The following is a 23,623-nucleotide window of genomic DNA, read 5'->3' as shown; positions in this document are numbered from 1 at the left end:
GCTGTTACAGAAGTAACTCAACTTCTTAGGAACAAGCCTTGTTAGCAATTGCATTGAAAGTAGCTGTCGTTCGGTGACCAGTTCAGTAACCTGATACCAAGGCGTGCTTCCAAAAAGCTAAAGACATATTGTAGCCTTTTCCTAACTCTATCTTGAACTTGCTCTTACTGATGCTGCTGAAGTCATGTAGGCCTTTGCAGAAGCGTCACGCTGTCACTGCCGTCTCAGCCTTACAGTGTGCGTCAAGTAAATCAAGAAACGTCTAGATATTCAAAGAGCAACTTGTGATCTTATACCATAACTAGGTTTTTGTAACCAATTATATCTATTTGTTTACTTTAATGATCAACGACATAAAACTGCGTTGGGACCGGGGATTACATTCCATTCACTACCCAGCAGCCATCCACAAACACATTAGTACAACAAATAGTCCAAACTTAACGATCGAGTTCATTGGCTTGACCTCGGAAAACTGGGAATGTGATAAGCATCAACGAGAAAAATGAGTAGATATTGCTTTGCAATAGTTTCAGCAAAAGGAGACAGAAGGGCAAAGTTGAAGTAGTTCATACAAGCAGCCTTTATGTAGCTATGGCTACAGAAGCTCGTTCGCAACACTAGACTATGGCACTTTTATTTACATTAACCTATATTTACATCATCCATATCATGGAAACATTACTCTTGTCATCTACCCCTTCTTACATCACGAGGGCAAACAGGCACACGGCCAGCGCGCCAATGCTGACGGAGACCATGCTAGCGCCGCTCTGGCCAGTCTGGGTAGCTCCGGGAGCAGCGGTACCGGTAGTAGTTCCGGAAGGGGAGGCAGAGGTGCCGTTGCTCTGGACAATGCGGCCCTCGACCTTGGCATCAATAGGGCTCTTGGCCTGGACGTACTGAACGAGGACCTCATCTTGGGTGTCGAGAGAGACGAAGTCAGTGGTAGCAACGAAGATGTTGTCACCGCCGCCGGCAAGGAAGTCGAGAGTGACAACGCGGTAGTCCTTGTCGTCGCTCAGGGCCTCGCCACCGACCTCAACGGACACAAGCTTGGAGCCGTTGTTGCCGGAGGGGTTGTACTCGATGACGATGTTCTTGGAGACCTGGAAGAAGGAGGTGATGGGCTGGTTGTTGAACTGGTTGACCTTGGTTACGGCGCCCTCGAGCACCTTGCGCAGGTCAGAGCCCTTGTAGGCGATCTCAACAATGGAGTTGCCGAAGGGGAAAGAAGTGAGAACCTCGCCGCGGGTGATGTTACCCTCGTCGATGGTCGCGCGGATACCGCCAGCGTTGATGAGGGCGAAGTCGGGCTTAGCGGACTCGGAGTTGTTGAGGCGGTACTCGTACATGGCGTCCGCCATGACGTTGCCGAGGAGGCACTCCTCCCGTTGGCAGCGGGTCTGGTCGAGCTCGACGTTGGTCACACCGACGACCTCGGCGGCAAAAGCCTCAAAGGGACCGCGCCACGACTCAATCTGCGCCTGCAGCTCGGGGTCCTGCTTGGTGGTGTTGGTGAGGTGGATCGGGCCGCCGTGGTAAGCGAGGATCTTGCCCTCCTTATCGTAAGTGACATCAATGTATCCGACGTACTCGCCCCAGCGGTAAGCAGTGACGATGAAGACGTCGTCGCCATCCTTGTTCTTCTTAATGGTAGGGTACGGGCCCTCGGCGTCCTCCATAGAGCCGAGAAGAGTGTGAGAGTGACCACCCATGATGAGGTAAAGGCCAGTGGTCTGCTCGGCAAGCTTCTGGTCCTCCTCATATCCGATGTGGGTAAGCGCAGCAATGCGGGTGATGTTGGTGGTAGACTTGATGTGGTTGATAGTGGACTGCACCGAGGTGACAACATCCAGGAACTTGGTACCCTCACCAGGGGAGGAAATGCCGGGGGTGGTGGTGGTGGTGACACCAATGACGGCAAGCTGTTGCTTCTCGAAGATGTGATAGGGCTTGATGGTCTTGTTGAGCTTCGCGTTGTCAGAGACAATGTTTGCCGAGACAATGGGGAACGTGAGGTTCTGCAAGAAGTCGCCGAGCTCGTCGTCGCCGCCGTCGAACTCGTGGTTTCCGAGGGTCATGGCATCAAAGCCGAGCTGGTTGATCGTTTCGGCGATCTTCTCGCCCTTGTAGAAGGAGTAGAAGAGCGTGCCCTGGAACTCATCGCCGGCATTGAGCCACAGCGAGTCGTTGTACTGAGGGCGGAGCTCATCAATGGTGTGCTTGATGCGGGCGTAGCCACCGTAGCAACCACGCTCCGGGCGAGTACAGTCGGTGCCGGAGGAGGAGTACTCGTCAAGATGAGCGTGAACATCGTTGACGTGGAAGAAGGACATGTTGAAGTTACCCTGCGCATCAATACCACGCTTGGAGAGACGCGAGGAGTACAGGTGGTCGCCGTCCAGCTTCTCCGGGACCGCAAGAGCGGTCCCGGCGAGAGCCAGAGCCAGCGAGGTGATGGATTGACGCATCTTGAGATGAGAACCGGAAGATCGCTGTAGAGAAAAATGACGAAGAGACCAAGTGTCAATTAAGCTTTGACTGATGTCCGGGCGGGTGCGAGAAGTCAATCAAGGCTTCACGTTTGCCACAGTTGAGGATGCGCCAAGCAAAGGACCGGAGAGGAGAAGGGGAAAACTTCAGCACGCTGAGATCGCACAGAAGCTATCGTAGAGTAGACCGAAAACTTTCCTCGGACAATATATACAAATTTCTCGCTGCAGTCTAGTCCTTCAAGACCTGTCGATCCCTGCACTCCGTGGTGGGCGGATTGCAACGGTGGTACGGGCAACTAGACCTCTAGCTCCACGAGTCCTGCAGGCAAGCTGCCATTCTGAAGAAACATGAGTGGCTGGATGGACCCAGCATCGATTACTAGAGGTAGCGGGCCAAGACTTTGGCAGGATGGCCGATGCCGGGAAATCAGCTTCTTTGGTGACGAAGTTGTATTTGCCAAGCATCGCGGGTGGATGAGGGGTGCGATACACGTGTGGTGCTTATCCAGATGATTGGCTTATCAGCGGTTCTTTTGCCTCTTTTGACGTTGGGGGAGGGACGGGGAGGGAACCGGGGGGACTTTAGTAGATGTTGGTGTGAGCTCATGGGTGTGGCGAGTCGTGACCAATCCGAGGTCTACGAATCGTCACGGTCTCTGCTAGACTCGTTGGACAGTTCCTGAAAGGTGACCGAAGACTGTCTTATTGGGGAGAGTGGTAAAAAAAAGTCTTGGTTAGTTGTACAATATGAAACTCATGAGGTGTGGCTTCATGAGTTGAACAACGTGAAAGATCTCATTTTTCTCATGTGGCACTCTGTAAATGGAGAACAACACCCTGATTCACCAGGTGAACAATGCGGAGCAACGTAACTCTAATGCCCACAGTTTACCCTACCGATACGCTCAGACTGCACATCCTCACTGTCCACATTCCGTAACACAAAGCATGGCCGGCCAGGGTGATGTTGATCTAACGTCCCGCGTGATGCTGGGCCAGGTCCAGCTGGCAGAATTTTCCCCTGTGCTTCTGAAATTTTCTTACGTCCTTCTCTTTTCATGCAAGCTCCGGTCTGGCGTCTCCAAGCCTTTTGACTTGAGTGTCTTGAACTTTTCACCCCGTTGGTGGTTACCTACCAAGCAAGGATCCTTGATCGGCAGTGGGGTACAGCGGAGGAGAACAAATAAACGTTAATCCATTCAGCATTCGTCCCCCAGGTTGTACCTCCAAAGTCTACTCCGATAACATTGGGGTCCTAGGCCGAAGGTGGAAGGTGAACAACAGGCCTGGCTAATCTCCGCTCCGCCAAATGAGACACCCTGTCGGTGTGTGTCCCAGCTGGAGCTACAAACCTGGAGTGTTGGCCTGGTATCACTGGCAGCTGCATCTCGCCTGCTTGCGCAACGCGCCGTGGTAAAGTAGAGGTAGGAGATAGATAACGATAGGAGGACGCCGACATACTATGTAGTGGCTGCGGACGTCGGGGGTGAGCTACCTTTGTTGGGCAATAGGGCACGCGAGCTTATCATTTTCGAGATGGGCATGTTGTCGAGGCTTTGATCCAGTTCCACGGTATCGTAGCTTTTGTAGGCGATGTTGGAGAGCATAGTCAATCCGAGGTTGCAAACAGCTGCGATAGTTACCAGTAGATAAATACATGTCTAGGCATGTCTTAGTGTTAACCCCAGTAAGCCTGATGAACGCCATAATTGTCATCACTCAACGCACATTGATGCAAACTTGCTGTGTGTGTCGATGTACTGATCGACAGTTCCATACATCTTAACCCACATACCTCCTCATGCAGGCTCAGTATCGGGATGCAACGCATAGCCTGGGCCGACCACTTTACATCGAAAAGCTTCCCGATTATTACAGCAACATAAAAACAATCAGTGCTCCTAAGAGTAGTCGGCAACCGGACTAGCGTATCCAGGCATTCATGGTCCACATGAATGCAATACTTGAATCGCGGCAATCTTTTTCTCCAGTTCTGGTGGCACTAGCATGACGATCCTTGCTACACCGGTCTAGCCACTGAAATCTGGAGTCATGCATCAACTTTGGGCGCACCGTTGACATGGTTGATCAGATAACACAGATCCTGATAAGCTTGTGTTCAAGATTCCAAAGTGCTTCATCATAAGTGATGGATGTTCATTAACCGAATGAGACATGGAAAAAGCTCTTTTATTTTTGGTAAAACTGGCATAAAACGCAGCTCTACGAATATACGGGCTGCAAGAACTATTTACTGTAAACTGATGTGCATGTGCTGCCTCGATTGCGACTGACTTAGTTCAATGAGTACCATGCAAAATACGGCAAGCAACCTAGCATTGTATTAGGTGGTGAAGTTCCAGATCCCTCCCTTCAAAATGGCAATGCCCCATTTGGTTCAGCTATGTCGCAGGAACCACTAGTTACTAGGTACTAGAGGCAAGACTCCTGCATCGTTGATTATACGCCATACCGTCAGCAACAATGCAGTACATTATTTGCTTATAGATCTCAACCACCACTAGCCATGAACTATACAGCCTCTTCAAATAAGCTTGATGTATCAATAGCCACGATATTCCCAGCGGCGGTGGTCGTGTACAATATCTTCTCGTCAAGTTTGGTCCGGCCAAACTGCAAAGCTGAGGCCGCGGCAATATCCGCAGATTCAGAAACCGTTACGATCTCTCCGTCTGGATTAACTGCGACAATCTTGTTGCCCCGATTGGTAGCAACCCAGGCGATGGATTCTCCATTCGGGCCAAAGGTTAAATCGTCAGCCGCCGAGGCTGGAAGGGATGCCATTTTCTCAGCTGAAGCACCGCAAACAGCCCTGCCTTCATCTGTGATCTTAATTCTGTACAACGCTTTCTCGACGAGGCTGCTCCACCACAGGTAACCATCGTGGATCTTGAGCCCGTTAATGGCTGTGACTGGCCCCTTGGATTGATCAGCGCCCATTTCAGGGACCTCAGCACCGATGCTGACAGCCCCACTGGTGATGTCGACACGCCAGACTAGGCCTCGTATAGAGTCGGCTACAAGAACGATTTGAGGATTCTGAGGAACGCTTGTTGCACCATTTAGTAAGATGGCATCGGGGAGATGGGCGATCAACCTTGGGCTCGGTGAGAGTTCCTCGTTAAAATTGATAGTCCAGAGGGCTGCGGCACCCCTCTCGCCGCCAGCTGTGAAGCTAATGTTGCTGCCGACGAACGCGAAAACATCGGGAAATGTTTCGGTGATGCCTAAAAGCCCGTTGACAGTCTGGATGGTGAAACGTAGTTGGAGCGATGCAGATTCTGCTCTGGGATTTGAAAGTTCATAAACAGACGCATTCGGCTGATAGCATGATGTGATTAAGATGTTGCCATTGGAGCGAACAGCCAGATTCTCGAACCAGGCACCGGGGACTTGAGCAACCAATTGACTCGGGAGAGGCAATGAGTCGTTGGCGATTTTGGATGCCATCGTGGACAAGGCAATCCAAGGAAGGATCCAAGGTCGAAAGGTGAACATGGAGGCGTTAATGTATATACTGATTAGAATTGTAACGAGTTGTCCTAGATCGATGGATTTACCCTTGAGCCTCTGATTGAAATCCAACACTGCCAAGAGACGGGCCGAAGCTGGGCTCTTATACACATGAAATGCACAGCGTCAGCAGCAGCATCGCCTATTCTTTTTATCCGCTGCTGCACTTGACTGGGTCTTCTGTCAGCACTATGCCTCAATAGGCTCACCGTGGGATTATTTAGTAAGAGAATTATGGTCAAAACTGGACTGTCTTTGCCAGTGACTCAACGCAACCTTGAAATAAAAGGGAATAGTGTAGACAAGGGGCGTGTGAACCAATGAGACACTGGCAGAAGGAATTAAACTTGACTTACTCAAGTTGCTAGGCCACGGTCCAAGTCAACCCTACAATCGTTTGTGGAGTGATTCAATATTCTATGGTTTGCTTGAGATCTAGGAGCACGGGACTGGAAAAATGTAAATATGCCTGTCGTCGAACTGACCGTGACATGGAGATTTCGTACTAAGTGACTTCTGTTACCGTACCTATACAACTTGATCCAGATGTGGGGGTTCGGCTTAACTTCAAATTGAGAAAACCATAAATGACTGATTGTCATTAGGCTCAATTCTTCTGTAGTCCAAAAAGTCTTTACAGGTGGAACAACTGACATAGACAAGGTTGATTGATCGCCATAACGCAGCGACCCAGTAAGGCGTTGCATCTACTTACTTTGTAATAATGGGTTGGCGAATCCTCGAGGGTGGCCCCATCTGGCTTGATCGTCAGAAAGTGAACAATTGGCGACGGGCCAGTCAAAGCTGTCAGAGAGCTGCGTGGGAACTCAGTCACAGCTTCTCATAAACAGATTTGTGTTTTGGGCACGTGTTCATCACGAAGAATTGCATCGTCACATCTGCTGATGCGGCATTTGCCGCCAACTCAAGTTAGGTAATTGATGTATTCTTTACGGCTCCCAATAGGTTCACGGCTACCCGTGCGTGTAAAATTTCACGGGTACCCGTGGAAATGACTAAGCAACCTGCCCACGTCAATGAACGCGTCTTGTGTCATACACCTTTCACGCGTTATTTGCATCCAGCACTTCAGTCATATATTCTTAAAAATGGAAATAGCTCTCAAAGACTCAATACTCACATTCCCAGACGACAGTCTCCCCCCTGAAAGCGATCATAAATCTCGCGATAAGCTTTTTATGTCAATCAACAACTGGGCGGCGACAAAGGGATACGCATTCACTACCGGGAGATCAACAAAGGAGAAAAGCGGACGACAGACGATTACATATTCATGCGATAGGTCGTGTCATCCGCCAAGCATATTAATAGCGCGGCAAAGGCAAACTACTAGTAGGGGGACTGGTTGTCAATTTTCCGTCCTTGCTAAGGAATCTTTGGATAAGAGCACATGGAGCTTGAGACACCGGCCTGATAAGCGTTTTTCTTCTCATAATCATCCCCCAAGCCAACATCCGTCTGCTCACCCAACGCATCGCAAGCTATCTGAGGAGGATTAAGCCAAGGTGGCCGGTCTTTCAAACGCTGGCGTCGCACCCAGGGACATCAGAACATACATACGACAAACGACAGACTCTATAGCGACCTAGCAGGATATCTATAATCATATTGCAGCCGCTAAACGAGATGTTCGTGAAGGGCAGACCTCGATCTATGCACTTGCTAATCAACTTGATGAGGAAGGCTTCTAGAGTCGCATGCAGTTTGCACCAGATGGCCGAGTTACGGCTGTCTTGTTCGCTTATCTAGATTCCTTAGCCCTTCTCCAAGCCTACCCAGACATCATGTTACTAGACTGTACCTATAAGACTAATAAGTATGGTATGCTACTTCTTGATATAGTTGGCGTCGATGCTTGCTAACGGTCGTTCTGTATTGCGTTTGCATTTCTTAGCGGCGAGGCAGAAGATGACTATACCTGGGCTTTGGAGCGGGTCAAATCCTTGTATAGTCAGTGCAACGCTAGCCTACCTGCGGTTATCCTCACAGATCGCTGCTTAGCATGCATTAACGCTGTTGCAACCATCTTCCCCTCTTCTGCATCTTTGCTTTGCCTCTGGCATGCGAACAAGGCCGTTCTTCAACATTGTAATCCAGCTTTTGACTCTACTAAGCCAAAGACAGTCAACAATCCTGCAGCGCTCAAACCTTCAACTCAGAGCTAGGAAGAATTCTATAACTCCTGGCATTCGATTATCAGCTCGCTATCTGAGGTGGTTTTTGAGGAGCGCGTTTCCTAGTTTGAGGAACGCTATCTTCTGGACTATCTCGAAGAAGTCGGCTATATTACGTCCGTTTGGTTGAAACCATACAAGGAGAAGCTAGTGAAAGCCTGGGTCGATTAGTATACCCATTTTGGCAATGTGGCTACTTCGCGAGTTGAGGGTATTCATGCACTACTTAAATCGCACTTGAAACGATCCACATTAGACCTTTTTGAAGCTTGGCGAGCAATGAAGCATGCTTTACTAAATCAGCTATCGGATCTAAAGTCAAATCAAGTTAAATAGCAAATACGGATACTAGTTGAGCTTTCAGGGTCAATGTACGGCGCAGTGCTTGGCTGGGTATCGCATGAAGCCTTGCGCAAAGTAGAAGAGCAACGGAAGCTGCTCACGAAGAAAGACATAAATCCTTCTACAGCCTGTACGGGGACGTTTTCTCGAGTATATGGTCTCCCATGCTTACACAAATTGAAGACTTTACAAGAACAGAATCTTGTTCTTCTACGTGAGCACTTCCATGCATATTGGCATTTGAGGCGTGATGGAGCGCCGCAGCTATTGCTGGAGCCTCGCCAGCGCATAGAGCCCAGGTTGCAATTAGAGAATCCCAGTATTCCTAAATCAAGCACTAGACGAGAGCCTAGCGGGTTCGAAGTTGTTGAAGTTGCTTCACGGGCCCCAAGCAAATGCAGTAGGTGTCATACAGTTGGCCATACTATGACTTCAAAGGCGTGCCCTCTGCGATACACGCATTTATTGCCTGAACCGACACCTACTCCAGATCCAGCTATAGTATCAACTGCGATATTTACCGGGACGACGACAGATACACAAGAACCTCCTTCAAACGCCGTGCAGGACGTACCAGAGTTAGTTCAACCGACTATTGCTATAGTAGTAGAGACTAGTATATTACTACCTCGGGTATTATCACCATTTGCGCATTCGCATTCACCTTCGCTGCCAGGATACGATTCACCTTAGGCGATATACGGACGGTACTGTGCAGCAAGAAGCGCCTGGTACGGTGCTCAACCTCGTGGGAGTGTCAAAACAAACCAGGAGTATCGAAGGGCAATGGGACTTCCGCTACGTTATGACAAAAAGTGTTATGAGTGGTGTCTTGACTATAAGCAGATGAAAGGACGCTGCACTACCTCACACGGGTCAAGGGATTGGACGAAGGAGGAGATGATGGCTTATCTGGACTGGGATAGGGCTGAACACAAACGGGTCGATGAGCTGATTATTGCGGAAGATGGACAAAACCCCTTTAAAAACAGTGAGAGAGGTATGAGCGAAGTCTGGAAACGAGTCGAGCAAGATAAGGCAGAGCAGGAGGCGTTATACGCTGGTAGTAAGCCCGAAGAGTGCATCGTAGTAAAGTCGTAAACTTTCCGGATAAGTTTGATGCAGGCCGTGCCTCTCATTGGCTCATGAGCCCCATATCAGAGTTGCTTAGTCATTTCCACGGGTACCCGTGAAATTTTACACGCACGGGTACCCGTGAACCTATTGGGAGCCATTCTTTACGGGTATTAGGTCATCAATGACTAAACAGCCAGTAGCCCAGGAAAAACGATTCATCTAGACTTTCGAGCTTCAGCAAGCATACGGTTCACAACCGGGCAGATGGGGAGAGCATGACGAGAGTTTAGAGTAGAAGTAAAAAAGGGGGAAAAGAGAAGCTCACTTTGACCGCTGCAATACGGTGTTATTCAAATCTCGCATCTCAGAATTCAATATTCAAGGATCTATAATGCCAAAATAACTCGTTGGTGCTGTTAGCGGAAACCAGCCCTGTCTGCATTAAATCCCTTCAGTGTCCTGGAGGCATGAACCCGGTGGAGCCACTAAGGAGGTTGCCGTCCACCAATACGCGGCTGTCGGAGCTAAGTAACGTTAAGACTCCTACAGATATTTGTTCATCCTGTAAGTCGCTGAAGGTACTGTGAGATGATTAAATAAAAACTCAGCTGATTAATCTTTTATTTTTGTCTGTCATGGCAATAAGCTCTCGACAAGTCGGCTTTCTGATGGTGAGCAGTGGGTGAAAGGCCACTGAGCTATAATGAACCTTGTTAATATAGCTGGGATCTAGCAGTTTCAAAAACCAGATCAAGGTTCGGAGGTTGTGCCAAGCATTGTCATAAGGCTGATTGTTTTCAGTTTAAATTCTGGCAGTTATTAAGCCAAAATCTTGTGTCTGCATCCTGTCTAGTGTTTCTTGTTGAGAGCCAAGCCGGGCCAGACCAACTAAAAATTGCCTTAGTAGCTGTTCATTGTTGGAATGCCTTCGCGATTAGGTGACAGGTAAATGAACCCCTGATGCCATCATACCTATGTTAAGTTCGCGTCCCCATGGCATTTTATTATGATTTATCAGCCGAAAACGAACATGTCATCATAAATGGTACATTGGGCGTGGCTGGGTCGCTTTGGGGGTTATTTTTGTCACTGGAACTTTCAGGAAAATGACGGGCTAGTGTTTGGATGCAAATTCGGTTTCTTTAACAATTAACGGAACGCTCGATACTTTACAGCCCATAACTCATATACAAGAAAATGCCTAAGATAGGAGAGTGACATCGCCGACAACAGGTCTGTGGTCGCTGATGAGCATTCCATTGACGTTGTTGGTCCAGATCTCGTAGCGCTGAACCGAGTACTTCTTCGCAGCCGTAGGCCCAAGCCAAATAAAATCGATGCGGCTTCCTTGCTTGCTGGTGTCAAACGTTGTGTACGTCAGCTGGTTAGGTCCGATTCGTTGCTCAGGTGTCGCCATGTTGTACAGCTCCTCCACGAACCCTGTTCCGGAAAGGGTTTTGTAAGCATCGCCGTTAGGGTCCGAGTTGAAGTCACCAGTCAAAGAAACACCCAGAGGCCCGTAGGTTGCCTGCACAGCCTGAATCTTGGTCACAACAACCTTGATGCCCTCTGAGCGAGCCTGCGAGCTAACATTGTCGAGGTGGGTGTTGGCATGAATGAACTTCTTTCCCGTAGCGATGTGTTCAAAGACGGCGATGGTGACGATACGCTTGCTGCCAGCTCCCCAGCCGGTAGAGACTTGATCCGGCGTTGGTGAGAGCCACTTCACCTCCCAATGCACTAGTTTCAACAAGTCCGTTTGGTAGAAAATCGGGTTGTATTCTCCTTTGGTCTTCCCGTCGTCACGTCCTGTACCGATTTGAGCCCAGCCGGCGCCGAGGCCATTGGCTATGTCCACTACCTGGTTGTTGAGGACTTCCTGGAGACCAATGATAGTAACGGCATCCTTTGGCGCTGTAGAAGCGGTCTTCTTGATGGTGTCGACCACATGCGGTTGGCGGCAGCGGTCCTTGGAGATGGAGCAGAATAGATCCCACCACGGCTTCTCTCCAGACTCACGCGAACTTGCATCATAACGAATGTTAAACGTGACGACGCGAACGGGTAGGCCCTGCGCAAGGACCGCCTCGGCGAGGAGAAGAGGTGCCAGAAGAGTTTTGAACTGCATTTTTGAGTATGAAAAGAGTGACCGAGTTAGGCAATGTGGAAGATAGCCATCTTTATGAAGACCATGTCGATGCGAACCGTTCGTATTTATACCGACTGCATGAACTGACCCTGAAAAAGGGACTGGAAATGCCGAGATCGCTATCCCAATCAGGCAGCTGAGAAGTATTGAACTGGGGTTCCCTTCCAATGTTATTGTCTTGTCAGTGGGGGTTCGACCCCGTTATGGTCATCGAACTGGCACGTGGGTAGCATTGAAGCGACATACGACTTTGGGGGGGGGATCTCTTATGTGGGTATGGTTGGGATGACCGTCGTTCACTTGCTGACTGACTCCCATTGCAGCCCTAAAGGGTGCTCACGGACGCATGTTCGTCTTTCGCAGTAATACAGGCAAGTAACCTTGTCGGTGATCCCAATGAGAAGCTTGACTGGTTGCGGGCTTTATACGGCAGTCCGCAGGGACCACTGGGTCAAAATTCAATAAATTAGTAGGTATACGGTATGAGGGGTAGAACTTGCCTAATATGGCTAATGTCTCCACTAAGGTGTGTTATCGATAAGATATGAGTGGCTAGAAATTTTAGGTAAGTATGGAGCCCGTGCCTGTATACCCATAAAAAGTCAACCCTAGAACCCTGCTAAAGTTTGACTCCCGGCTTATACCCGTAGTAATCCCCTACTTATAATTATAGTGTTCTATAATACTTACCTCGCTATAGCTATAGCGCCTCCCCCCTTAACCCTAATACCTAACTGCCCTGACTGCCCGAACTGCCCTGACTGCCCGAACTGCCCTGACTGCCCTAACTACCCTAACTGCCTCTTCCCTAACTGCCCTAACTGCCTCTTCCCTAACTGCCCTAACTGCCCTAACTTCCCTGACTGCCCTGACTGCCCTGACTGCCCCAACTGCCCTAATTGCCCTAACTGCCCTAACTGCCCTAATTGCCTTAACTTCCCTAACTGCCCTGACTGCCCTGACTGCCCCAACTGCCCTAATTGCCCTAACTGCCCCAACTGCCCTAATTGCCTTAACTTCCCTAACTGCCCTGACTGCCCTAACTTCCCTGACTGCCCTAACTGCCCTAACTTCCCTGACTGCCCCAACTGCCCTAATTGCCCTAACTGCCCCAGCTGCCCTAACTGCCTCTTCCCTAACTGCCCTAACTGCCCTGACTGCCCTGACTGCCCTGACTGCCCCAACTGCCCTAATTGCCTTAACTACCTCAACTACCCCATATATAATTACACTGCCCGCATTTACCCTTTTCGCTCTTGACTCGCGCAAGTGCCTGTAATTCTCAGCCAATCAGAGCCTTTTAAAAATCCTCCCCTTAGGTGTAGACCTATTGACCCGATGCGGAAATTATTGAATTTTGACCCAGTGCGCCCTGCGGACTGCCGTAGCTTTAGATCTGGCCACATATAGACGGCGCCGAGTCAGTGACCATCTTTTTTTGGCTGCGATGGATGTTGTTGAAAGGGGAGTATCGGACGAACACTGCCATTCTAGGCATTAATTTCGTGTCATCCCCTCTATGGATTCAATTGATAGATATGCAAAATTGCTCAGTTGTGATGTTGTGAAGCGGGACTGTTGCTATTTCTAACTAAAGAATGAATGCATTGCCAAATAATCTTCACAGCGAGCTGGGTTTATAGTTAGACGATGATCGCTGGCCGAACACTCTGAGGGAAGTAGAACACTTCAGTGGGATCTACAGCCGCTTTGACCTCCCTCAATCGCGCAAGATTGTCTCCCCAGTACCTCATCTGTGCTTTGTCCTGATCCATGTTTGGATCGGGATAGTTGAAATACATACCATGCTCCTCTGCCTCCATATCAATAGTGGTATTTGAAATGAAGTTTTCAAGAAATTGAAATCCATCCTTGGGGTAAATAGCAGACAGATCGACTCGATCGTAGAACTGGTAGAGCAGCAGCTTGTTGCGGTGGGCGTAGGAAGAAGAGTTGGTTGGAACCTCAGTAATGGCCGAGTTCTTGCCACCATGAAAATCGATTTGCACGTACCAATCACGCTTGAGAGGTTTGCCTATGCTATACCAGTAACTGACGAAGGATTGGATTTGTGCAGTGGAGAGCTTGTCTGTGTACAGACTTGAGGAGTGAAAGTTCTCTTGCTACAACAACGTCAGTGACGTACCTCTGATCATCAGCGTTGAGGAGGGCTCACCTTTTTGTAAGTGTCCTTTTGGTCAAGTGCCAAACCATTGCCAAAGTGTTGCAAGTTGGTAAGCCAGTCGGTCGTCTGCGAGGTCGCCAATCGTCCTCCTAGCTTCGAAAGCAACGGGTCCAGAACCGCTTGCAACCCTGGCTTATCCCCATAAAACATGCCTTCAAGATTGGTAAATCGTGGAGTGATGAAGAGACGCATATTCAGCTCCCTTGGCATCTCATTTTCAGCCCAGTCTTGTAGCACTTTGAAGTAGTCAACAGACTTCTTTGCGTCCCATTGCAACATGGCTAGAAAATTAGTAGCTTGTTTTGGCGCGTCAAAGGTCTTGAAATAAAACTCGGTAACCACACCGAGGGAGCTACCAGCTCCCTTCAGCGCCCAGAACAGACTGGGGTTCTCGACCTCCGATGCGGTAACAACAGTGCTATTTGCGAGGACAACTTTGGCGCCAATAAGCCAGTCAAGGGCCAGTCCTTTGGTGTGAGAGCTCATACCGTAACCTCCATGAAGGACATGACCCGCACTTCCCACGCTTTGTTGACGTCAGTGACCATCGCAATCTTATGGGTTACTCGCAACTCACCCAGGACAGGTCCCATGACTAATTGCTTTTGAACCTTGCTTGTAAAGTTCACTTGCAACATGCCCTAATCGAGCTCCGGCCTGTACAGTTGCAATTCCAGTTGCATTGTTGAGGGTAACGTTATACATATGGTCGAGCTCCAACATCAGGTGACCATCCTCACCCCCAAAGCCAAAATTGGCATAGCTATGGCCGCCACATTTCGGAGTGACCTTAACACCGTTGTCACGACCGCATTTTACTGCTGCTTGTATATGTTCTGTTGTAAGGGGCACAGCGATGGATATGGGTGTGAACGGTATTCTAATGTTGAATGGAGAGCCGTCGACGTCCCACTGAGAGCTTCCCTTCTTGTTGTATGGGACTCCAGCTGCAGCGAGGCAATCGTCAATGGTCGACTTTTTGTCCAGTGGTGAGGCAAGTACAGCTGGCGCTGCCGAGAGAAACGCAATGAAGGCGATGCCAATCATGTTGTTAGCTTATAAGAAGTCATGTCGACGCACAAAGCTTGCTGGAACAACTCGGGGGTGTTTCTCGAAAGTTATAAGTGAGCAAAAGGTCATGATTGTGGACGCATTTTTCAATCAAGCTATTCTCTGAGAGCCACTAGCCAGGATTTTTCAACGGGACCGAAAATGATAGCGGCATACCGCCGTTGGCATCATACGGAAATCGGGCCATTTTGAAGAGTTAGGATGCTTCGGTTGAACTTCCGCGAACTTGATTGGGGCATAGAGATAGAGACGTGCTGCATATCAACACAGTGATTTTATGGGAATCATAATATTACACTCACTCTATAGAGCATTTAGTCAGAAACGTAATCAATAATGTCGTCAGTTTGAGCGGAAACCAGCCCATGCAAGACATGTAATCCTAAAGGCTTCATTAATTTCGTTTCAATTCATTAGCAATGGCGTTACCCTCATCAACAGGCTAATCGACTTGTGCCGTAATGGTTGGCGCATTCATAACGGCCAGACACGGATGAAGGGCTACGATCGAAGCTTCGATATCGATAACTCTCAGTACAAGCCATGACTGTACTCCAATTCGGAGCCAGTAAAATATCTAGTCCAAATGGCCTTCTCCGTCCATGAAATTATCATGCTAAATATTGCCGAGATCCGCATTCTACCGAGACCTACAATTAGCCGCGATCCGGCTTTATACAGTGACAAGTATCCCATGCCTGACACCCTTGCTTGGTTCCGCGATTTAGCCCTTTCAGGAAACGCGGACCATAAGGTAATTCCAAGTATGGTCTCGTGGCTCAACGAGCACCACCAGAGTGTTTTGGATTAATCAGTTAACCCCTAGCAATCAATGAGTGGAAGAAAAGCAAAACTGGTGAGCTGGGTGTGATGCAAAGAGTTGTCAAAGATTCACAAATACATGTACTAAACCGGCCCGTCTGATAATGTGGCTTCCTGGTGCTGGGCATCCTCCACGACATAGTGCATGCAGAACTACTCAGAATGGCGAAACCGATTTTACGATTAGCCCTGGTGGCTGCCCTGTCTCCCGTGTACGCAGTCATGTTGATTGCCTCCCATTACAGCGGCCAGATTTACACACTCGACTTGTCCTCAGCCAAGCAACTGACAATCACAAAGTCTGTCAGCTCTGGCAATCGCATGCCTGCATGGCTAGACTTTGATTCTGCTACCAAAACACTATATGTTCCAGACGAGGTTCAATGGGGACAACCGCTTTTGAAAAGCTTCTCTGTCGCTTCGGATGGCACCGTAACTCCAAAAGGTCAGGTACAAACAGCCGGCGGCGAGCTGCACAGCACGCTCTATGGAGGACAAAACGGCAAAGGATACATAGCTTTAGCACAGTAGTAAGTTTCCTCGACTGCCGTGTAAGCCGTTGTTTATTCACCTTAGCTCATCATATGTGTAATCTACAGTGATGCGTCCATTATTTCCACGTATGCCCTGCCGTTGACGGGGACAGGCCAGGCCCTTCAGAAGTTGACGTTCACAATGTCGCAACCCGGACCTGTTCCTTCTCGCCAGGACAAGCCTCATCCGCATTCGGCCTTCCCCGATCCATCTGGGCGATATCTTCTTGCCGCAGATCTAGGTGCCGATCTCATCCGCATCTTTAGCATTGATGCAACGGGGATTCTGAAAGAATGCCCTTCGGCCCAGTCAGGGCGAGGTGACGGCCCTCGTCACGGCACATTTTGGTCTCAGAACAACAATACACTGCTAGTAACAGTTAACGAGCTCTCAAACTCGATAACATCATGGGATGTCACGTATCCTATCTCAGGATGCTTGAAACTCGTCAAGAAACAAACCGTTTCAACCTTTTCGCCTGGGAAAACAGCTCCTTCGGGATCCAAGGCCGCTGAGATTCACGTCAAGGAGAATTTCGTATACGTATCTAACAGAAATGACCGATCATTCGGAACACAAGAAGATTCTTTGACAACGTATGCCATCGATCCGTCAACGGGTGACGTCAGATTCATCGAGTCCACAAGCGCGTTTTCTTTCTTCCCTCGCACCTTTGCAATCAATAAGGCTGGAAACATGGTGGCTATCGGCGGGCAGACAAGCGCGAATGTGGCTATCGTTGATCGAAACGTTACCACGGGCAGGCTTGGGCAGCTAATTGCGACGATCAAAGTCGGCAGCCCGGGAACAGTGAACCAGGAAAATGGATTGAGTGCGGTCATTTGGAATGAATAAAATAGTTAAAGAGGATGGAAATGTGGAATGCAAATTCTCACACATGGGTGGTGTAGCTGATTTATTTTGAGCTGGTCTCGTGGCGTGATCTAGCCATAACGACTCGTATTTCCCGCCGCTGTGCGTAGGGCACATATTGACAGTGTAGCTAGTCTCCCCTATGAAACATCAGACGCAAAGTAGAATCTATTATGAAGATAATCATTTAGAAAGTATAAATACCGCCAGATCTAATAGTCTACGGCGCCGTAAATAGACGGCAATGGTATCTTATGCAATTCCCCTCATGTTGTAACGTCCCAATTATTTCTCCTTGCACAGCCTATTCGCATAGTCGATTACAGTCCAGTCCTCACTGCCTGGCGTCGACCAAGAGAAGAAGACACTGTTTCGATCCCACCTCTTCTTGATTGCTGCTAGTCTAGGGTATATCGGGCCCCAGAACGCATCTTGCCAGTTCTTCATGAAGGCGTAGTTCTGTCTTGGTTAGCATTGCATTGATAGTTATGACGGGGAGATCATGTACCTCATTGACATACGCCAACCCATTCGGCGCGGCTTGTTTGAATTTCTCCGTGATGGTGTTGACCATCAAGTCGTTGAGCTCCAGCTTCTGGGCCCAGGTCGCGTCCAAAGGCTGGGGCAAAATCGCCATGGTCCGCATAGTTGCACCTCTCCACCTAGGGTGCGTGGCGCTCTCCGACTTCCTCACGCTGTATCCTGGGTCAAAAAAGTGGCTGATCACAATGCCAAACTTGTCGCTTGCAGGGGCAAGGGCAAACTTGATAGCATCGTTGATGGCAGCTTGGTTTGTCCTCATGTCTTCGTGAGTGAAGACCCAACCTCCAGTCAGACCGTTTTGGGCAGCGGCCTCAGGTTCGAAAATGTCGTGGAAGAGGGTGTAGTAGTTGGGATACTCCTTGACCCCGTGGTCATAAGGAATCTGCTCGGAATCGAGATATGACAAGAATGGTTGCATGATGGCAGTAAGCTGCTGAGCTGTCTTGTTCATGCCCATGATAGGTTGAATGTGGAGTGCTCCACCAATGACGGCAGGATACAGTTCATAGATACCGTAGAGGCCGTTATCAACCATATCGTTACCAAGCTCGTGCAGCTTGCTAACTGCTTTCAAAACCTGATCGAAGTTTGCCCCCGTGGTAGCGTTGACGTTTAGGTACATTGCAGCACCATGGATACTGTCAGGATGAGTCTTTAAAGTTACAGACAAGACTACAGCGTAGTTACCAGGACCACCGCCCTTGAGAGCGTAGTATAGGTCCGAGTTCGTTTTGGCGTTGGCAGTGACAAAATCTCCGGAAGCGGTGAGAACCTCGAAGGACAGTGCATTATCTGCACCGAAGCCATGTTGACCACTCAACGGGCCATGGCCACCTCCTCCAAGGAAGCCGCCGGCAACACCAACGGTCTAAAGAGGTTGTCAGCCAAGAGTAGCATTAGGCATTATGCCACGCGGAGTCATACCTCGCACTCTCCTGTGAGAACGTTCAGCGGTGGGTTCCTTGCATGAGCGGCTTCAGACACTTCGTAACCTTGAACACCGGCGCCAACGGTAACGGCAGGTCCTTGATAACCTCCCGGTCCCCTGTACCTATCAACGAACGAGATATCCTTGAAGTTGTGGGTGTTGATGGCCAAGGAACCCGCGCCTGTGCTTCGACCCTCGAAATCGTGACCGGTATTGCGGATAACAAGTCGCAGGTTTCTTGACCGGGCAAAGTCGACGCCTGCCTTGACGTGCTGCTTCGTCTTGGCAATGATGACATACTCGGGATAATTGCCAAGCGTACAAGTGCGCGTGGGGTCCTGTGTAAGTTCGCAAGTGTTGTTGCTTCCCCAAGTCCAAAGTTGCGATGCTGGTTGGGAGATTCTAGTCGGGCTTATGTCAATACTGCCAGCTTCACCTCTCACTGATACGATACTACAAAGAAAAAAAGCCAGAAAAACTTACTGCCATCTCTCATCCGTCCACTTGGATGTTGCCTCGGCGCATTTTGCGGCGTCGTACGTCGGGATCCCGCGAAATTCGTTGTAACAGACGGCAGCGGGCGGGATATGTTTGACAAGGTTGCCTCCCACGGTGGTGTTGAGCTTGTTCCACGCGTTCAACTTGGGCCAGCAATCATCTGCAGGTGAGCACTTGCACTCATATTTTTTGCCGTTCTCTGAATACTGCACAGGCCTGGATATACAGACTGCTCTCACAACAAGCGAGAGGATTCCGACAAGTACCAGGTTTGCCATAGATGTGCGTCCCATGATGCCGGATCTTGCGTTCTTCGATTCTTCCGGGGCGTCTCGATGGTCATGGAACCTCTGAGCCCGGGGTGAGGGCGAGGGTGACCATCTGAGCGGCTTCCCTAATATAGTGATAATCGTTGCCATGCTGCTTGTCAGAGTTGCACTGCACTTTACACACAGGACTATTTCCTCGGTTTCGTCGCCGAGATGCAAGCCACCGGCGCAGCTCCCTCACAGAACTGCAAGCGACTATCGGCTAGCCGCATGGCCTGGGTCGTGTTGCAGTAGGAAATAGCCGTGATGATCAACGAAAGGGAGAGTCGGCAAGTAGTGCTTGCCTAGCTCTTAGGGAGAGAAAGATGATCAACTGGCGGCGTCTAGACCCGTGGCAATATGTCAGGGGGCTCTTACTCAACAAACCCATCGAGGGCCCCCTACGTCCGCCACAAGGGCTACGGTGAGATCTTATGGTACCGAAGGTGCGGATAGTCGAGCAAGGAAAGGGGTGGAACCAGACAATGTAGTGACTTGGCAATCATAGTTTGCCCCACGGAATGCTGCAAGCTGGAATTATGGACGAGGCCGGCTTTTGCTACAGCGTAGTCAAGTGAATACTAGCAAAGGGCTGTGTGGCAATGTGCCGAAGAAACAGTTGGGGGTAAAGCGGTAGCGCTGCGTGGACACAAACCACTGCACCGCCTGCTCGACCTTTGGAGTGTATGTAGGAGGAATAGAGCTTCCGAATGCTTCATGACACGGAGCGGAGGCTGGGGGAGGAGGTCGAGAACATCATCGACAGGGGGAAGACAAAACCATCACTCGTCAGTTGTGGGAAAAAAATACACCGCCTTGCCGGTATTCCTTGCGGCAGACAATGAGTCTGAGAAGGCCGATTACACGGCACCACGGGAAGACAAGAAGAACCTTTGGCGAAAAAAAGCTGGGACGGTTTCTTTCGAAGTTTCCACAAGCCCGGGGCATGTGTTGGCACCTCGTACATGCGTGCCGGTGGCTCGGCGGTCATCCCATGCGTTAGCTGCATCCCAGCCAGGTAGAGACGGCACAGCGCCGACGGGAGATGTGGGGGGAAAGTCGGCATTGTCAGAGCTTTGAATACTTGTCGCGTCGCAAATGTTGTTCCTGACTTCAACACAACGCGAGCATATCGGCACAATACGATTCCCCGATATATCTTTTATGTGCACCATGTTTAAGCACTCGACGCTGTAGATAATGCACGCTAGAGGGTAAACGTTGCGATGGGAATCAGCAATTAACGGCCAAAAACAAACAACGCTGAAAGCCAGCATTTGAACGGTGGTAGAGACTAGTACAACGTCTATTAGGAGAGCTAAGCACTTTCGGTATGGGCTTACTGCACGTATTTTGCCGTAATCCACGTCATTATATTCACGCATTGTGACCATCAGCTGCATGCAGCCGGCTGGGAAGCTGTCCCTGCGATTAAGCGAAGGAGAGAGGATGAGAGGATGGACGGAGTGGCACGAAGCTTGCCTGTAAGACGCCCTGCTCCGCCAAGCTTCGGCGAGGCTAGTCGCCCGTTTATCAAACTGACTCAGGACCAAAAAGCGAACTAAGGGTGTTGGTCAGAAGACCAAAGCTCCTTAGATCAAGTCTCCCTAGCGTAGGATCCAAGATGGTTGAGAAGACTGCTGATCTGAATCTAACAGTCGTAGGAGTCAATGTGGAGTCTGCGGCGCGATTGGAGTTAAATCGACATCCATGATTTAAGAATTCTTCTTCATTAGGCATCGCAAGTCATGTATGCTATCAGAAGAAACCTAAAAACTAAAGTGCAGTTCCACATCATGAATGTAAGGGTCATCAGTCAGCATATATGTCGTGGTACAATTTTATGTCAACCAATCCCCTCTCAGAACTAAGCTTTGATTAGAAAGCGTGAATTCTTTATAATCATCGTTGTGGATGTGGTGGTTGGTCGGGCACTCTATTTTGTTCATTAATCTCGGACGCGGTTTCATTTTGATGTTGAGCTAATCCCCAAAGCAGCATTCAATGACAGGGCTATGGTCAGTTATTGCTTTCCTATGAATAGCTGTGAGAAGTTAAGAGGCCTAGACCATTTCCCCCAGAGTGCAATTGACAACACTGCGCGTTTCAGACTGTTTGTCAACTCATCTTTCTTTCGGACACCTCAAACACTTCTTACGGTTGATCATATTTGCCAAGTAGTAATCGGTTAATACTGCCATTTCTAATAAGGTGGAAACCGGATAACCGGGCGATTTCTTGTCTGACTTGTCGAAGCCTGTCACAAGGACACCGAATTAGAATCTAAGAAATCTAGGAATAAAGTCCCAAGTTCTCCCAGTTGGAGGGCTGGTCATCTAATATCACTCACTCATCTATGCCCATTCCAAATAACTTCAAGAGCTAGGCCGCCAGCGAAAAATCGGTGCAACTAACTTCAACGCCGGAACATGTCGTATCCAAGCATTTCCATTAACATCTCTTGCCGGCCATCCCTGTCGGATCATCCACCTAACACCGTCCCAATGGCTCAAGTCCGGGTATAGTGGCTCGGCGCCCTCGGCGCAAGCACATACTCTGACCTCAATGAACTCGATCTCCTCCAGTCCGCCCCAGACGCGCGGGAAGCCAGGGTGAGCATACTGGCACTCTTCACAGTAATCCTCGTCCCGGCAGTACGTATTGCGGTATCTGTCAAGAGCCCGAAAGTCAGTGTGGTCAGCCAGAAGGTCAAAGTCCACAAAATACATCTCTTCAAGCGCGGGAAAGGTGTCGGTGATGACTCGCATGTTCTGGCGCCAGTGATCAAAGACAGGCGCTGCTTGGTTCGCGCCACCTCCCGCTGGGACAACGGCATTTGGGTTCTGCCTGAGCTGTCTCTGAGGAAGGTTAGGGACCCAGATGTTGCTGTCGCGGACTTCCTTTGGAGGCCACTCGGAAGGGAAATGGCCCTCGAGAACGTTGCCTAGACCCTGTTCTTCGGTAAGTTGCCAGATGTGCTGCAAATCCATGCGCGTATATATCATTTCCAGCCCTGTGTCAAAAGCCAAATCATCCCAGTTATCGATGGATAATGCGATGCACTTAATTTGTTCAAGCAGAGGGTCGAAGGTAACAACACGATGAACGTTGCCGACGGAACTGTAGATGGGCAGTATAGAGCTAACGGGTGGAACATGGACAAAAATGAGATCTTTTGACGTACAATTGTAGGGGTTACCAACGATTGTTCCATTCCGATCGGTCTGCGATATCTGGGTTAGGCTCCAGTCACCTTGTTCATGGGGGAAAGGGTCAAGTCTTCGCAGACGGTGCACAGCGGCGTGACTTTGGCGATTGACGTGGGAGATGATGGAATCTCGTGTAAGTCGGTTTGTAGCTTGCCAGAGAGCTCGCCATTCTGGGAGACGTATAGAGGAGCGAAGCAGGGGATGGAAAGTGATGTAATTTGGTTTGAGGGCCTTACAATGACACGTTGCAGCGACGCAATTCGCATTGTGACGGACGGCTTGATGAAGTGAAACAAAACGCATGATGCTCTCATCTTCCTCAGCAGATGCGGCTTCATATACTTGGTCTTGCAATTCATGTGGCAGGTCTAGAAAGCGGTTGTCAGTATGCTGTTGAGGCAACTCTTGCGTCGGTACAGGCATGGGCATGGAGTTGTAGAAGTCCCATTGTATCTGTCTGCTTCGTTGCACTGGTGCAACATTGGCCTGATACCATCGCTCGACTGCATCGTGCATGGGGTCTTCAATGGAAAGTTGATTGAAGTGAATGTTGTCGCTCATGCTGGCTCTCTGTTAAGTAGTGGCAAAAAGAGATTTGGTATCGATAGATTGCTACTCGTGAGTGAATAACGGCCTAGAAACCGAAACGATTCCGCCCAAATATATAGACATTTTTGACGTTGATTGTGTTCGTGAATGTCATTGTTGTATTTCCAGTTACTCGCACTCACCAAGCTTGTTTTATCCAATTGTTCAATCTATTTTTGAACAATGGCTTTGATGATGAAAAGACCGATATTTGTTCAAAGACAAAAAATATGAAAAAACGAGGCGAGCTGCTCGCCATTGTTCATTAC

General features: G+C 49.3%; 9 protein-coding genes across 9 annotated transcripts; 2 read left to right on the top strand and 7 right to left on the bottom strand.

The window, feature by feature from the left end:
• Positions 1–704: 704 nt before the first annotated feature.
• CTRU02_211735 (5'-nucleotidase) lies at positions 705–2,474 on the bottom strand (the record flags this gene model as incomplete). Its single annotated transcript, XM_036732979.1, has 1 exon — positions 705–2,474. One exon carries the CDS (start codon positions 2,472–2,474, stop codon positions 705–707), a length of 1,770 nt encoding a protein of 589 aa, XP_036575316.1.
• Positions 2,475–5,030: 2,556 nt separating this feature from the next.
• On the bottom strand, positions 5,031–6,017 carry CTRU02_211734 (uncharacterized protein; the record flags this gene model as incomplete). Its single annotated transcript, XM_036732980.1, has 1 exon — positions 5,031–6,017. The coding sequence occupies one exon, from the start codon at positions 6,015–6,017 to the stop codon at positions 5,031–5,033; it is 987 nt and encodes a 328-aa protein (XP_036575317.1).
• A 3,460-nt stretch (positions 6,018–9,477) lies between these two features.
• CTRU02_211733 (uncharacterized protein) lies at positions 9,478–9,654 on the bottom strand (the record flags this gene model as incomplete). Its single annotated transcript, XM_070205702.1, has 1 exon — positions 9,478–9,654. One exon carries the CDS (start codon positions 9,652–9,654, stop codon positions 9,478–9,480), a length of 177 nt encoding a protein of 58 aa, XP_070060515.1.
• Positions 9,655–10,847: 1,193 nt separating this feature from the next.
• Positions 10,848–11,774, bottom strand: CTRU02_211732 (endonuclease/exonuclease/phosphatase; the record flags this gene model as incomplete). Its single annotated transcript, XM_036732981.1, has 1 exon — positions 10,848–11,774. One exon carries the CDS (start codon positions 11,772–11,774, stop codon positions 10,848–10,850), a length of 927 nt encoding a protein of 308 aa, XP_036575318.1.
• Positions 11,775–13,438: 1,664 nt separating this feature from the next.
• On the bottom strand, positions 13,439–15,027 carry CTRU02_211731 (glucooligosaccharide oxidase; the record flags this gene model as incomplete). Its single annotated transcript, XM_036732982.1, has 3 exons — positions 13,439–13,918; positions 13,972–14,515; positions 14,558–15,027. 3 exons carry the CDS (start codon positions 15,025–15,027, stop codon positions 13,439–13,441), a joined length of 1,494 nt encoding a protein of 497 aa, XP_036575319.1.
• Positions 15,028–16,035: 1,008 nt separating this feature from the next.
• On the top strand, positions 16,036–17,262 carry CTRU02_211730 (nitrous oxide N-terminal region containing protein; the record flags this gene model as incomplete). Its single annotated transcript, XM_036732983.1, has 2 exons — positions 16,036–16,403; positions 16,473–17,262. 2 exons carry the CDS (start codon positions 16,036–16,038, stop codon positions 17,260–17,262), a joined length of 1,158 nt encoding a protein of 385 aa, XP_036575320.1.
• Positions 17,263–17,565: 303 nt separating this feature from the next.
• Positions 17,566–19,668, bottom strand: CTRU02_211729 (isoamyl alcohol oxidase; the record flags this gene model as incomplete). Its single annotated transcript, XM_070205701.1, has 4 exons — positions 17,566–17,739; positions 17,789–18,691; positions 18,748–19,153; positions 19,235–19,668. 4 exons carry the CDS (start codon positions 19,666–19,668, stop codon positions 17,566–17,568), a joined length of 1,917 nt encoding a protein of 638 aa, XP_070060514.1.
• A 1,338-nt stretch (positions 19,669–21,006) lies between these two features.
• On the top strand, positions 21,007–21,271 carry CTRU02_211728 (uncharacterized protein; the record flags this gene model as incomplete). Its single annotated transcript, XM_036732985.1, has 2 exons — positions 21,007–21,041; positions 21,115–21,271. The coding sequence occupies 2 exons, from the start codon at positions 21,007–21,009 to the stop codon at positions 21,269–21,271; spliced, it is 192 nt and encodes a 63-aa protein (XP_036575322.1).
• A 661-nt stretch (positions 21,272–21,932) lies between these two features.
• Positions 21,933–22,562, bottom strand: CTRU02_211727 (uncharacterized protein; the record flags this gene model as incomplete). The annotated part of the gene is made up of 1 exon (XM_036732986.1): positions 21,933–22,562. The coding sequence occupies one exon, from the start codon at positions 22,560–22,562 to the stop codon at positions 21,933–21,935; it is 630 nt and encodes a 209-aa protein (XP_036575323.1).
• Between the last annotated feature and the right edge of the window lie 1,061 nt (positions 22,563–23,623).

This window comes from Colletotrichum truncatum (genome assembly GCF_014235925.2).
Source record: "Colletotrichum truncatum strain CMES1059 chromosome Unknown Contig_0008, whole genome shotgun sequence".
In the NCBI taxonomy this organism is placed as follows: Eukaryota; Fungi; Ascomycota; class Sordariomycetes; order Glomerellales; family Glomerellaceae; genus Colletotrichum; species Colletotrichum truncatum.
Note: the sequence above shows the minus strand (reverse complement) of the source record. Positions and strands in the feature narration are given on the sequence as shown.